The 16,357-nt window shown below is 34.6% G+C and overlaps 1 protein-coding gene across 1 annotated transcript; it reads left to right on the forward strand.

Moving 5' to 3' along the window:
- Nucleotides 1–5,437: 5,437 nt before the first annotated feature.
- Nucleotides 5,438–16,275, forward strand: LOC130629683 (aldo-keto reductase family 1 member A1-like). Its single transcript, XM_057442989.1, has 7 exons — nucleotides 5,438–5,577; nucleotides 6,518–6,740; nucleotides 12,338–12,611; nucleotides 14,249–14,389; nucleotides 14,705–14,910; nucleotides 15,356–15,442; nucleotides 15,740–16,275. The coding sequence occupies exons 2-7, from the start codon at nucleotides 6,534–6,536 to the stop codon at nucleotides 15,803–15,805; spliced, it is 981 nt and encodes a 326-aa protein (XP_057298972.1). The 5' UTR covers nucleotides 5,438–5,577; nucleotides 6,518–6,533; the 3' UTR covers nucleotides 15,806–16,275.
- Nucleotides 16,276–16,357: the final 82 nt, after the last annotated feature.

Below are 16,357 nucleotides of genomic sequence, written 5' to 3' on the forward strand. Positions count from 1 at the left end.
TTAAAATGCGGTCTAAAAAAAACATTTCTATCGCCGTTTTTCATTTTTAAACTTTTAAAATGCGGTCTAAAAAAACATTCTAAAACACGATATAAAATAGCTTTTCTATCAAAATTAAAGTTTCAATCTTTGTTAAAATATAATAATTTCTATTGCTTAAAAGCTTTATTTAACCCGCGCAACCAACAATGCCTTCCCGCTAGTTTATTTAGTTTCCACACAAAACTTTTGTTTAATAAAAATAGTAAACAATGGCTCTTCGTGTCACATTGACAGAGTTGATTACATTTGCAATTTTGCTATTGGGAATAGTTTTGTTAACACTATTTAACAATAGTTACGCGCAGTTATAATAAGCCATTTTTTCTTCAATAATCTTTTGTTTATTACGCGCAAGTTAATGACTTACAAGACTCGCAAGATAATTAATAAGAACAAAAGACAAACAACTACCGCCTCCGAGAAAAAGGTGTGAAACTTGAGCGTCTGCATACGCTTACATCTGGACTGTACTGTAGGCGAAAAACTTATGTCTCAGGCGATTACTAATAAGAATCAATTGGTGGTGGAGTTTACTTGTGTTGAACCAATCTTGCTGGTGAAATCATTGTATTTATAATAGTGGTATATATTGTGTTGTGTGTAAATCAATTGGGTATATTTGGTGTTGTGTTATTAGGAGAACTGTGAAGATAACCTACAGGAGAACTGTGAAGATAACCTACAGGTTAGTCATACACATATTGCGATTTTAACAAATGGTAGCAGAGGAATAAAATTGCAAAGTATCATAGAGAAATGTCAAAAAGTTGGGTACCCCCACCATCATTGAATACAGAGTCCAGTTACAAAGACTGAAAAAAAGAAGTTCAAATATGGCAAGCACTTACAGAACTAAAGGCGGAAAAACAAGGGCCAGCTATATTCAAGGGTTTGAAAGGAAAAGCCAAAGAAGCAGTATTAGAATTGGAAATTGAACAAACCAGTGCCACAACTGGGGTAAAAGCTATTACTGACAGATTGGACAAAATTTACTTAAAGGATGAAAAGCAAACTGCGTACCTGGCTTATGAAACCTTTGAAAAATTTAAACGACCCTCTGAGATGAGCATGAATGATTACCTTATAGAGTTTGAACGATTATATCACAAAATCCAAGTTCACCGTATGGAACTTCCTGATGGAGTTTTGGCATACCGAGTTTTACAAAGCGCTAATCTTACACCAGAGCAGCAACAGTTGGCTAGAGCAACTATAAATGAATTACGCTATGATTCAATGGTATTACAGTTAAAGAAAATATTTGGTGATACTGTGGCTTCATCTGTGTCAAATGATGCTGTAAAGATAGAGGCTGTTTTACAGGCAAGCGCAGATTCTACGGAGCAGAATTACTTAACCAAAAGAGGTGGATATCAGCGTTCAAGGTTTAAAAAAGGAAGGGCTGCAGCACTAAATCAAAAATATGGATGGAGGAAAACCAGATCCAGTAACAGAGTAATGAATCCGCCTGATGAATTTAGAAATATTATAAAGTGCAATATTTGTCAATCCATTTATCACTGGGCTCTGAATTGTCCCCATTCTTATGAGAATCAGGAGTCTGAAGATGTAAAAAAGGAAGAGAGTCGTTCAAAAGTTACATTTTTTTCTAAAATTAAAGAAAGTGAAATGCAATCCCTTGTTGGTGAAACTTTGTCATGTGCAGTTTTAGACTGTGGTTGTACCAAAACAGTCTGCGGTAAGAATTGGTACCAATGTTTCATTAATAATATTGATAGTGAAGAGTATCCAGGTGGAACAAGATTTAAATTTGGAGATAGCGAGGCAGTTTGTTCCATAAAACGAGTAATCTTACCTGTAATCATTGGTTCAAAAGAGGTTAATCTAGAAACAGAAGTTGTACCCAATGAAATACCTTTGCTTTTAAGTCAAACATCTATGAGAAAAGCAGATGCAGTTTTAGATTTTAGCAACGATACTGTTAAAATGTTTGGAGAATGCCATCCTTTAAAATTTACCACCACAGGTCACTGTTGCATACTTTTAAACAACAACAGAATAGACTTAGATGAAAAGAATTATGACCATTTGCTTCCTCAAGTTGCCTTTGTATGCGCAAGTGAAAAATCCAAAAAAAATCGTCAAACTTCATCGTCAGTTCTGTCATCCAAGTGCTGAGAAATTAAAATCTCTTATTAAAGCATTAAATTCCTTTTTAGAGGACCGAAGTGAAATCATGAAATTAATTGATAATGTCTCACACTCTTGTAAAGTGTGCCTTAAGTATAGAAAACCAAGACCACGTCCTATTGTTGGCTTACCAATGTCGTTTGAATTCAATCAGTGTGTGGCTTTAGATTTAGTGCAACTTTCACAATCATTGTGGTTTATTCATATCATAGATACTTTCACAAGATTTTCATCTTCAAAGTTAACAAAGACAAAAGATAAAGATGTGATAACAGACATTATCTTTGAAATTTGGTTAGCAAGATTTGGTCAACCAAGAAAGTTTCTGGCTGACAATGGAGGAGAATTTATCAATAAAGTGTATGAAGAAATGACACAACAGCAGCCGAAAGTCCTTGGTCGAATGGGCTATGTGAGCGACACAATGGTATCATTAAGGAAATGCTGAGTAAGATTATAGAGGATACGAAATGTACACCTAATCGAGCACTTTTCTGGGCTATTAGTGCCAAGAATTCTTTATCAAACAACAATGGATTTTTACCAAACCAGCTTGTTTTTGGTAAAAACTATGACTATCCCTGCATCCTCACTGATCAGTTACCAGCCTTGAATGATACAATTTCAAGTAAGACTGTGGCCCATAACCTTGCTGTGATGCATGCATCACGAAGAGCATTCATAGCAGCAGAATCTTCTGAAAGAATACGCAGAGCATTGCGGCATAATGTCCAGTGTTACAATAATGTGCAGTATGTAACTGGAGATAAAGTCTTTTATAAAAGAAAAGACAGCGAAAAATGGCATGGACCAGGCACGGTAATTGGACAAGAAAATAAACAAGTACTTGTCAAGCATGGTGGAAGTTATGTGAGAGTCCACATTTGTCGGTTGCAAAAGGTAAATCAAGTAGTACATTCACAGAAACCATCACAAGACTCTGAAAAAGAGCCCAGAAGTAACAAGTATGCAGTTGGACAACTGTGTTTCACCGGAAGACGAAATTTTTGACATAGTTGATCTTGAAAGTAATACTACGGAAGTACCAGTAACAGAAGCACCAGTAACTGAGGATGCGGCCATTGATAATTCACAAACCAATGGGACACCAATAGAGGAAACATCTAATGAAACATCAAAAAGTGAAACCACAGTCAATGAAAAAAAAGGCAATACCTCTATATTTCAAGGAATGCCAAAGTTGAAAACCAGAATCATCTATAAGCTAACTCCAGACAGTGAGTGGATTAAAGGATTAGTTCACAGCAGAGCAAGTAAAGTGAGTAGAAAAGGAAAGGAAGGCAGGCAATATGACAGCTGTTTAAATGTGCAAAATGAAAACACAGGTGAAATTAATTGGTTAGATTTCAAAAGATGTGTGAGTGAATGGCAACCGGTTGTTGAAGCCAATGACACTGAAGAAGTATTATTAGCGATAAAACCAACTATTGAAGACGAGGTCTTGAATGCGAAATTTAAAGAATTAACCAACTGGCAAGACAACAATGTTTTCTCCACTGTTGAAGACAGAAGTCAATCTAAAATATCCACAAGATGGGTAATCACAACAAAAAATATAGAGGGCAACAAAATTGTCAAAGCTCGTTTGGTCATAAGAGGTTTTGATGAACAGGAGGTTCAAAATCTGACTAAAGACTCCCCAACGTTTTCAAAAGAAAGTCTGCGAATTGTACTCACAATGTTAGCAACTAACGAATGGGAATGCCACACCTTAGATGTCAAAACAGCATTTCTTCAAGGTAACCCGATTGATAGAGAAGTAATTATAAAGGCCCCAAAAGAAGCAAACGTAATAGGGGTTCTTTGGAAATTGAATAAAGTAGTATATGGCCTTGCTGATGCTTCAAGAGCTTGGTATTTACGAGTAAAGGAACAGTTAATTGGTTTGGGAATAAAAATGTCTTTATTTGATGAGGCTTTATTTTATTGGGTTCAAGATGACTCTTGTCAAGGATTGATCGTAATACATGTTGATGATTTTCTTTGGGGAGGATCAGAAGATTTTCAAGTAAAAGTCATTGCATCCATTAGAAAAATACTTCGGGTTGGGTCAGAGAATTGCAGTAATTTTAAATATGTTGGAGTCAACATATTGAACAACAATTCAATAGTTCTATTGAGTATGACCAAAGCAAATGTGGCAAGCATGGAACAGGTTGAGATTCAAAGCACCAAAAACAAACATCAAGAACTCTCACATGAAGAGCAATCTAAGTTTCGATGTATTTGTGGCCAATTAAATTGGGTATCTTCTCAATCAAGGCCAGATATTTCTTTTGATGTTTGTCAGTTAAGCACAAAGTTAAACCGTGCAAATGTTGATGATGTTATGAGAGCTAATAAATTGGTAAAGAAGTTGAAATTGGATCCTGATGTTTGCCTAAAATTTTGGAAGTTGAAACATCCATTACAATTAATCTTGTACGCTGACGCCTCATTTGGAAATCTACATGACGGAAGCTCTCAAAGTGGAATTTTTGTTTTTCTTAAAGGTGTTGAGAACACCATGACACCTATCACATGGCAGTCAAAAAAGATTAAGAGAGTTGTGTGTAGCACACTTGCAGCAGAAACATTGGCACTTGTTAATGGTATTGATGCATGTATCTGGGTGAAAAATGTAATGATGGAAATTGTGAAGACAGATCTAGAAGGTATCTTGTGCTACACAGATAACAAATCTTTGTATGAAGCTGCATATTCAACAAAAGCTTTAGAAGATAAGCAATTAAGAGTTGACATGGCTTCTCTCAGACAGAGCATCAATCAAAAGGAAGTTATATTGAAGTGGATTCCCACCAAACATCAGTTAGCAGATGTGTTAACAAAGCAAGGAGCAAATAGCACACTTCTACTGAATGTGCTACAAAATGGTCATGATGAGTATTAGTGACCAATCAAATGTTGTGTTTTCAAAATGTTTTATTATAAGGTTTTTTTGAGTTTTATTTTTCAGAATTCATTGCTGAAACACCACTTAGCACTTGGCATCACACAACTAAGGACCCAAGAAAGAATAGTCTTCAGTAACTGTTAGATCAAGACTTGTATAGTAGAGGGCATTGGTGAAAAGTCAATTTCTCCCCAGGACCACTATACTAAGCGAGTAGGAGTCTCTATAAATTCCTCCCATAGCAGCATAAACTGAACAACGTGCAGAAAAGAAAATAGAGGGAGATTGTTAATCTTCCATTCTAGGCGATTACTAATAAGAATCAATTGGTGGTGGGGTTTACTTGTGTTGAACCAATCTTGCTTGTGAAATCATTGTGTTTATAATAGTGGTATATAGTGTGTTGTGTGTAAACCAATTGGGTATATTTTGTGTTGTGTTATTAGGAGAACTGTGAAGATAACCTACAGGTTAGTCATACACATATTGCGAGTTTAACAAAATTTTCTGACGTTACAGCGCGATGTCAATAACACTACTTTAACGTCAATATCTTATATTAAATTAAGCTATTACAGTGCACTTAAAAACTTTGCGGCCAAATAACTTGATGAGTTGGTGACGTCAATTCTTTTTACTGTGTGGGTAGCTAGGGACCACCTGGGATTAATTTGGGTAAGTTTACCAAACCCGGGTCCCCAAATCCGCTTCGGAATGGATGGGTTGATGACGTCATCAAAAAATCTTTTAACCTCAATATCTCTCAACCCTTTGTCAAAGATACATGATCCTATAAATTTTCTTGATCAGCGAAGATCTATACAATGAAGGCAACAGATATACAAATTTCTAAAGAAAATGTTTTTGTACTTTTGGTAGGGACTTTGCTGATGTCCACAAAATTTTTAAACCTTTGTATTTTCTTAACCATTCGTCAATAGCACATGATACAATACATTTTCCTCATCATTGTTTCAAGCTCTGCACATTACAGGAAACCCTGATCTTTTTAATTTATTGTGATGCAATTATTTTCTTTAAAAACCATGGTCTTGTAAGTATGTGAAAGAATTTCAGCTGTACTTTAGGTATTGTGACATCATTTCTGATCCTAATGACGTCATCAAATTAATTTGCTGATTGCTAAGGTAGAAGTGTTGCAAAAATTTCTTTTGCATTGAGAATTGCTCACACAGAATAATTTGTTTGATAGGGATGAATTTTAAATATAAGTATTTGTGATATATACCCCAACGCACTTCATGATTTTCGTTTTTATTAAAAGTTCTTTTAAAAAGCAGGAACCAGAATTCCTAAACCATCTTTTTGTACATACTGTGTTACAATGTTTGTTCTGTTTATGTGGAACTGTGTATCTTTTAAAATGGAGAAAACCATTTTTTTATTTAGTAGAAAATTAAAAAAAATGGCTGCTGTTACATCAAAAACTTTGAAATTGGCTAATGGTTATACTATCCCGGTTGTCGGTTTGGGCACTTGGCAAAGCAAACCAGGTGAAGTTCAAGCTGCTGTAGAAGCTGCTATAGATGCTGGCTACCGTCATATAGATTGTGCATATGTGTATGGCAACGAAAAAGAAATTGGTGAAGCATTGAAAAAGAAGATTGACGAGGTATAAAATTCCTTTTAACAAGAAAAATTAATTAAATTTTAATCAACACAATTTTTAAAACATGATCAAAGCTAAGTTTTAAATAATTGAAAACATTTTGATGCCACACCTGCATAACCACAATAATGCCCTTGCACCAGTAAAATGAAAATTAGTACTAAATGTTAGTTACCTTGAACAGAAAACAATTTCCCCAGTCAAATAATCCAAGTGAAAACAAACAATTAATTAACTCTCGATAACACCACTATTAATATCATTAACACGACGATTAGCAATTAACAATGTTCTCCAATGTAACCATTAAACAATATCACTGGTATAACTCAAGCTCCTCCACAGCTATGATTTGTTATTACTTTAATTAGTTAATATCTTGTCTAAAGGGAAAAGTATCAATCTCCCTTCTTTTCTTCTTTTGGTTGATTGTAAATTCGTATCAATTGCATTCACAGTATCAGGCCATAGTCTCATGGTTAGCTATCTCCCGAAAATGAATGTCAATCTCAATGTCCCTTTTACAACAATCTATCAACGAGATGTCTATCAACGAAAATCAACGTCTTTTCAATAACAAATTTCTATGAGCAATTATAACATAAATTTGCAATCCCCTTTTTTTTTAACACAAACAATGGTGAAATGTCTATTTTTCACCATCAATGACCGATGTTAAATCCCCTGACTTGAGAACTTCCATCAGGGAAAAAGGAGATTCCCCTTTCTTTTTCAGCACATCGGCCATTTGATGTTTTCCATCGATCCATCGTAGGGTGACTTCATCGTTGTTGATCATCTGCCTTAAGGCATTTATTTCCACTCGGAGTTGTTTGTCTGATACTGCCTTGGTTGAACCAGCACATTCGAAGAGTGATCTACTATCAGTTAAACATACAACTTCAGGTTTTTCGGCTAAAGACTCTTCAATCATTTTAGCCAAGAAGAATGCTGTGTCAGCTCCATCTACAGAAGCTAGTGACTCCGCTGAAAGAGTTGAACGTACTACACGACGAACTTTATTTGAGCTCCAGGAAATTGGTGATGATTTTCCTGAACCATCAGTTAAGAAGGCGATATGACCACCTTGACTTTGACCTCCTTCGAGATTGTTGAAGCTGGCATCAGTGAAAACCTTGATGCTTAGGTTATTCAAGGTAAGTTTTGGCACAATAATGTGGCAATCTTGAGATTTCAAGAACTTTATCGTCTTATTGATGAGTTTAATATCAGCTAGAGTAGCTGTTGTTACTCTTGATGACACATCGCTTACGGTGAAGCTAATTTCTGGTCTTGACATACATGCCAACCAATTGAGCTTCCCAATTGATTGTCTCATTTTAGATCTTTCAACTTCATTGATTGGTTCATCCTTAGAGCATTTTATTCTCTCCATACTGAGAGTGATTGGCTCTAGCTCATTGATATAATCAGCTTGTTTGATGGTGATTGTTCCATCTTCATTTTGATCGAGGTCAATACCAATATATTTGAAGTGTCGCATATGTTCACTACTGGTCTTGAAGATACTCTTCAACTTTGATACCACATTAACGAAGGTAGAACTTCCTGCCCAAATCACGTCATCAACGAAACATACCAATATTCCGAAAATCAATGTATTTGAAGACCAGATGAATATTCCTTGATCTAGTTCAATAGGCTTTCCACCGAGTTGAATTAATTCACTTCGCAGTTTTAGGTACCAGCTACGACTTGCGTCAGCAAGACCATACACCGTTTTTAACAACTTCCAAAGGTTTTTAGTATTAGCCTCCTTCGGCGGCAGAACAATGACTTCTCTGTCAATCTTCTTTCCTTGAAGGAATGCTGTTTTGCTGAATGTCCAGAGAATTCAACATCCAATTTTTGGATGAAATTATCGTCAATGCTAATCTCAATCCTTCCTTAGAGCACGTTGGACTGTCTGTTTTAAAATTTTGGACTTCTTCAAAACCACGTGCCACAAGTCGTGCCTTAACTGAAGGTTGGCCATCAATAATCTTTGGTGTTACAACCCATCGTAGACTCATAGTTTCTTGTCCTTCATTAGGTATCTCGATGTAGACTGAATTGTTAATCCATGACTGTAGTTCTTTTGACTTTGCTGACAGTACTTCACTGCTGTTGGTGATCAGAGTGACTTCTGAAGGGTCATCATTGATTTCAATATCCTTGATGTTTGCAAAGTTTACCGCTCTCTTCATACCAGTTTCTGTTTCTACATTAAACCAGCCATCATGCTTGCCTCCAACTTTCTCTGCTCTTGATATGATTTTAGCCTTTTTCCATTCTCCACCATTGTCCTTATACTTTAGACAAAGATTCGGTCTTAATTTCGGCTTCTCCCTCGGCAGCATGCTATGTGCTTCAGCAGAAATTGGCTGTGTCTGATGAGCTGGTGCATCATTGTTTAAAGGCTCTGATTTTTCCGACGATTGATCTTCATTTTCTGATTTTTCAGACGAATGATCTTCATTTTCATTGCCAGATCCTGATTCTGATTCTGATTCTTGGAATCTAGGTGGTTGTTCCTCAGTGAAGGTGTTGCCCCTGCCTTTGTCGTTTTTTCTGATGAACCACAGCCGCCGTCGTGTACCAATTTTACACGACAAGGATGGACCCGAACGTAATAGCTTCCATGTTTGATCAAAATTTGTTGGCCGTCCTGAGCAAGCACAGTGCCAGGACCTTTCCATTCGTTGCTATCGTTCCGTTTATAGTAAACATTATCACCTGTAAGATATTTGGTTTCTCCTGAAGATCTAATGTTGTGAGATAGTGCCCTTCTGATTCTTTCTGAGTGCTCACTTGCAATAAATGCTTCTCGAGCCTTGTGAAGGGCTTCCAGATTCTCTCTCATTAACTGCGTTGCTGGTTTTCCTGACAAGGCTGGTGGTTTGTCATCCATTAGTGATGGTAGACGTGGATTCGTTCCAATTGCTAATTGATATGGTGTAAAACCGTGTGCATTATGTAGTGAATTCTTTGCATTTACACACCAATAAAGAGCAATATTCAAGCTGCAACTTGTATCATTGAGCACCTTGTCTAGCATGTTGGATAGTGTTTAGTTGTGTCTCTCAACAATACCATTTGACCAAGGGGATTCCGCGTCAGTTGTCTTAATTGTGATGCCAAATTGTTCTGCTAGATTGATGAGCTCTTCGTTAGCAAATTCACCGCTATTGTCGACTAAAAATTTATCACACGAGCCATAAACAGATATCCATGTCTTTAGTATTGCTTCAATAACAGTGGTCGGGTTTTTGTCCTTTATTATTGTTGCAGCAGATAGGCGAGTACAGAGATCGATTAGGTGAAGGATGATTTTCTTGTCGTAGAATTTTAGATCCATCGCAACGGTTTCAAGGAACTTAGATCCCATGGGTAATCCTACTACAGGGCGAGGTGGTGATCGTCGGTAGATTTGGCATGTTGTACATTCTTTATCAATTCTTTTTACTTCTGATATCAATTCTTTATTGTTGTTCCATGGTGGTCCTGCCTTATTGATCAATGACATGAGTTGATTGAGAGATGGGTGAGCAAACTGTCGGTGAAGTTTTTCAGCGATTACAGTCATGTTGTTGTCTTCCCTTGAGATAAAAACAAAATTGCATTCATAAGGTTTGTCGATTGATGCAATTACTTGACGCGGTCGAGTCAAAGGAATGGTATAATGTCCACTTGAGGTTGTGGCCAAGTGAACAGTTTCTCCCAATGCTTTTGCAGTGTCACTCTGGAAGTCAAGAATCATATCGGCCCTTTTCATAAACGATTTTGATAGTAACAGGGGTAGGACTTTTGGTATCACATCTGTATTTATTTTTACCTTTGTGTTGCCAATGATAGCAGGAATAGATGCTCTTCCACAAGCTTGGACTTGTTCACCGTCTCCGAAGCGATATAAACTTTTGCTATGGTGATGTTTTACTTCCCTCTTTTCTTCATCAGATAGAGAGCTTATGTATTGATCTAACCAAACATCCCCACAAACGGTTTTACTGGCACCGCAATCGAGTAGGCCACAATTCCATGTTTCTGATACTAGATGTTTGAGTTGACCTGGTTTATCGCTTTCGTTGAGAAGGACGATTTCATGAACCATGTATGTATCATTTTGCTTTTCCGGACAGTCTTGTTGCCAATGAAAAACACTTTCGCATATCGCACATCGAGATACACGACCATTCCTGTCAAGTGGGTTTTTAGTAGGTTTTCTTGTGCCATCTGCTTTGGGTCGAGAAGCATGTTTATCTTGGCGCCATGTATTCCCTTTTTTGTTGTATCTTGATGATGATGCAAATCTTTGATTTAGATTACGTTTGGTGTAATATATCCCTTCTTCATCTGATGATGATTGTTGACACTCGTCTGGGTATGCTTCATTAGCATAAAACGATGGTTCTGCTTTGATTTTGATGGAGGACATACTACTGTCTAAGTCACCATCAATTGATTCTTCGGCAAATACTTTTATCAATTTCTGTCTCACATCATCATAAACTAAGTTTGTTATTGTTGCTTTTATGAGTCTTTCATGAGAACTGTCAAGATTAGCAGCCTTTAATAATCTATAGGCTAGCAGGTCATCTGGGTAAGCCTTTATCTTATAGTACCTCTTTTCAAACTCTGTTAAGAAATCTCGAATCTTCTTCTCTTTTGTTCGTTTATAAGTCTCAAATTTTTCAATTGCATCAAATTTTTCTGTCAGTTTATCCTTTGCATATATCTTATCGAGCCTCTTTAAGATATTCTTAACTCCGTCTTCAGATGATATTTGTTCAGATGGAAGTTCCAATGCAGCTTCCTGTGATTTCCCATCAAGAGTAAGTACAAGGGACGGTCCTTGTTTCTTTTTATCTAGTGTTGTAAGCTCCGTCCAAATTCCAATTAATTTCTTCCAATCCTCATAGTTCTTACTTTGGGATAGCAGAGGAGGAGCTTTATTGTATGACACCGACGTTGCCATTTTTCTCTGCTACCATGAAAATTAGTACTAAATGTTAGTTACCTTGAACAGAAAACAATTTCTCCAGTCAAATAATCCAAGTGAAAACAAACAATTAATTAACTCTCGATAACACCACTATTAATATCATTAACACGACGATTAGCAATTAACAATGTTCTCCAATGTAACCATTAAACAATATCACTGGTATAACTCAAGCTCCTCCACAGCTATGATTTGTTATTACTTTAATTAGTTAATATCTTGTCTAAAGGGAAAAGTATCAAAAAAGTATCAAAACATTTTGATGCCACACCTGCATAACCACAATAATGCCCTTGCACCAGTAAAAATGTCTGTACCCATTTTAATACAGCTTTATATATGTACTCAATTGGATACATTGGAAAACAAAAATTTGTTATTTGCAAATATTGTACTTATTTTTAAAAAGTTATCCTCTGTAAATATTCATAAATAATAATAATAATGTACTTGCACCCATTATGCACTTTCTTATGTGCCTGTACTAGTATTTTTGTAAAACAAGCAATAACATAAATGTCTTACTTTAATGAGCTAAGAAATACAATTCTTTAAAATCTACACAAAAAAAGCCTTTTTATAAATTGTTTTTTTAAAGGGAGTTGACCGCAAAGAATTATTTATCACTTCCAAACTTTGGAATACAAAACATGCTGCTGCAGATGTTCGTCCAGCATTACTGCAAACCCTGAAAGACCTTCAACTTGATTATCTTGATCTATACCTTATTCATTGGCCAATTGCTTGGCAACCTGGAAATGTTGTCTTTCCTAGAGATGAATCTGGAGCATTGATATACTCCGACATTCATTACAAAGAAACATGGCCAGAAATGGAAAAAGCAGTAGATGATGGCTTAGTTCGCAGTATTGGTACGTTTACATTTATAACACACTTTACCTGTATTTCTAAAAAAGTTGTTGTAGCATTTTTGCCTTCCAAATTGTAATGTAACAAAAAATAAACATTTGAGAGAATTAAATGGATTATTTTTAATATCACATATTTTATGTGTATTTTGGGACCTACTTGAAACTTCCATAGCTTCTAGGGTGTTGGAAACATGGTTTAAATAAACACTTGGAGTGTAAAAAAAGTAACATGTTTGAATTACACTTTTTGACATAACCTATTTTTAACCATAACCTATTTTTATCACAAATTTCTCACAAATAAGTTAGCTAACGACTATGTATTGTTGTTAAACCAAATCCTGTCCTGTTGAAATAATAGCGTTGTCGGAAAAGTTGTAACGTTTTTAGTGGTTGATAATAATTTATCAGATTTCTATATAAGCACTTTTGTTGCAATGGCACATGTGTAAAGTGCCAGTTGCTAGAAAAGACTAGCAGAAGAAATAAGATAATTGGGTTATTGTCAATCAAATGCAAAAAGAAAAATTGCAGAGAAAGAGAAAGCTTGACCTCTTTAATTTTTCCTTTTAGAAATATAAATCGAAACTAAAAATATTTAAGTTGTGAACTTTTGTTATATGGAATATGAATAAATAATGTTCAGGTTAACTTCTTCCTTAACCTTATGCCTAAATTACATATTTTTATCCAGGTTTTTTTTTAATTCTAATATTTTATTCACTGGCTTTAACAAATTAAAAAGAAGAAGAAAAAGAATAATTGAACATTTAATATTATTGTTTAGAAGTAACTAAAAGTAAAAAAACATTGTATCCATCACAAAATAAACATTGATGCATTATCTGATAAAAATTGCAAAACAATTTTCCATATTTTGTTTTACTTATTCATGATCTTGGAAATATCTCATTGTTTTAGCACTCAAAACATTAAGCTTTATTTATTAACAAGATCAACAATAGTGTGTGCAATTTTTGATTGCACGTTTTGTGTATAGGAAATTGATAGTAACGATTGAAGTATTTTCCAATATCTCTGAAAAAATGATTTTATTTTTAATATTTTAGTTAAATTTGTGGTGTTCTTGTAACAATTATATACCTGTCATGAAAACAACTTGTTCAACCAAATTATGTTATAAAAATGCAGCTTTTCCATTTTTTCTTTCGAATGATAGAACATACCAAATGAATAATCATATTTTTGTGATGTGTATGGTAAAACATCTGAGTATCAGAAAATCATTTCAAATGTTAATCACTGTGGACTGCATCAAAAGAAAAAGAATGTCAAGGCACATTTTTTATTAAAAAAAACAGTAATTTTTTCTGCTATTGTTGCTACTTGAACAGGCTAGCTAATACTTTGTGGGTACCACTCATTTGCATGTCGCAAATTCATCAAATACTCCGACTTGCAATTGCTACTGCAATATCGTTTGGAGGTCTGGTGTGTTTTAGTATTTATTTGTTTTAAAAAAGCTGTGCGATTTATCTTTTTTTTTTCAATTCAATAATATATAATTGTCTCCCACATATTGGTAGGATTTCAATATTTCAATATTTTATTATCAACATGTATAATATATATAACAATTTGTTTAACTATACCACATTTAAATGTCTCTATTTTAGGATTGTCTAATTTTAACAGTCAGCAAATTGATGAAGTTGTTAATATGGCACGAATCCAGCCAACAATGTTACAAGTTGAAGTCCATCCTTACCTTGTTCAGAATGAGCTTATTAATCACTGCAAAAAACACAATATGTTAGGTAAGATCTAAATATAATCAACAATGGTTGCATTGTTGTTTAAAGGTCATATTAAGATCATGCCTTCTTCTGTTTTGCTTATTTTGCGATTAATAAAAGTTACAAAATAAATCACATAATAAATTAAAGTTATAGACTATTTGCGAGCATGACAACAAGTTTGCCAGCATGAAACTCCATGTGCAAAAAATCCTAATTCATGAAGCTCTTATGTCAAATAGTAAACATACAAAAAGCCAATAAAATAAGAAACCAAGAATGAAGTTCAAAAAGATATTTGTTAAATTTTGTAGTATAATTTTTATTCCTTTTTAGTAACTGCTTTTAGTCCACTTGGTTCACCTGATCGACCTTGGGCCAAACCTGGAGAGCCTTTACTTTTAGAAGATCCTAAGTTGATTGAGATTGGAAAGAAATACAAGAAATCACCTGCACAAGTTTGTATTCGATATCAAGTACAGCGAGGTCTGTCTGTGATACCAAAGAGTGCACAGCCAGAAAGAATTAAGCAAAATGCAGATGTAAGTACAATTCAGTATTATATGGTGTGATTAATGTGCATCCTAAATTAAGACCACGTTACAATAAATAAATATTTAAAAAAAATTTTGGTTTGTTATGTTTAGTTTTATTTCTTAGTTCTTTTATATCACTAAAATAACCGAACCAATATTCAGTTCTTCCTGCATGTCTTAAATATCTAAAATAAGCAGGCCAGTTAGAAACTATAAATGGCATCAGGCAACTCTTTGATTGATATTAATTAAAATTAACATTTAGAGAGCTTTTTTCGGGCATCTGAGACCAAAAAACGTCAAAATTGGTTGTTCGCTGGAAGTCTCTTACAAAGATTCCCAACTGAGATCTAACGAACTCAGATTATATATTTGTTTTGATTTGTCAGTTGTTTTTGTCATTATCCGCAGAAACGAAAGAACTTTCAAATTAAAATTCTTTCTTGCACAGGTGTTTGATTTTGAGCTCAGTGAAGAAGACATGAAGGTAATAGAGTCATTCAATAGACCTTGGAGAGCATGCAAGCCAATGATTGAGGTATGCTGTCAATTTCTTGTTGTTTTTTTTGGCCTGATTTTGTTTTGTTGTTGTTTTACCATACAGTGAAGCAACATTTCTGTAATAGAAGTCAGAAAATTATTTATTTGCAGTCATAAAAAGTAAAATGAGTTTTTCCCCTTTGTTCTCAGTTCATTTTCAGTATTTCTTAACTTTTTTGTAAATAGTTACCCTATTGTTAACCTAACGATGAAATGAGAGGGGGGGGGTGACCAAAAACCAATCACCATTACATTAAACCATTACAATTAACATTAAAGTTGTCTTTCTTTTTAGCGTGATGGTGTCATGGTTGAACGTGATGCTCACCATTCACTTTACCCGTTTAACATCCCTTATTAAAAAAAAATGTAGTGAGATATAGATAATTTTTAAAATTGTTGTTGTAACCAAATTTTTTACAAAGCCCATGTTAGTATAAAATTATAAAAACTTAGGATAACGTAAAAATGTTTAGCTTCGGAGAAAATTGTTGTGTTTCTTTTCTTTTCAAAGGTAGAAAGAAAAGTTTTTTATCAAGCAATGCTAAAAGATTGTGCTAACAAAAAAGCCTTTTAACTTTGTGCACTATAGCGGAAAATGCATTTGATAGGGTCAATTTTAGTGCTGCTGTTAAATTCCTCTTGCCTAACAAACCAATTTTTTTTCAAAGTGGAACCCAATGCTTTTGTTACTGTAAGTGTTTCTCTTAATGTAACATTTGATAATATGTCAGCAATATTTTGTAAGTATTTGGTATCAAATATTTTTTGTAGTATATCTGCCGTAGAAGAAGTAGAAGAAATATATCAATAAAGATATTTTTTCTCTGATTTGTATTTTTCTATAGCTAGCATTTTTTGTTGGTTGTTTATAAATTATTAGTGGTCTGGCTATGAAAATAGTTTATCATTA

This window comes from Hydractinia symbiolongicarpus, chromosome 2 (assembly GCF_029227915.1).
Source record: "Hydractinia symbiolongicarpus strain clone_291-10 chromosome 2, HSymV2.1, whole genome shotgun sequence".
Classification (NCBI taxonomy): domain Eukaryota; kingdom Metazoa; phylum Cnidaria; class Hydrozoa; order Anthoathecata; family Hydractiniidae; genus Hydractinia; species Hydractinia symbiolongicarpus.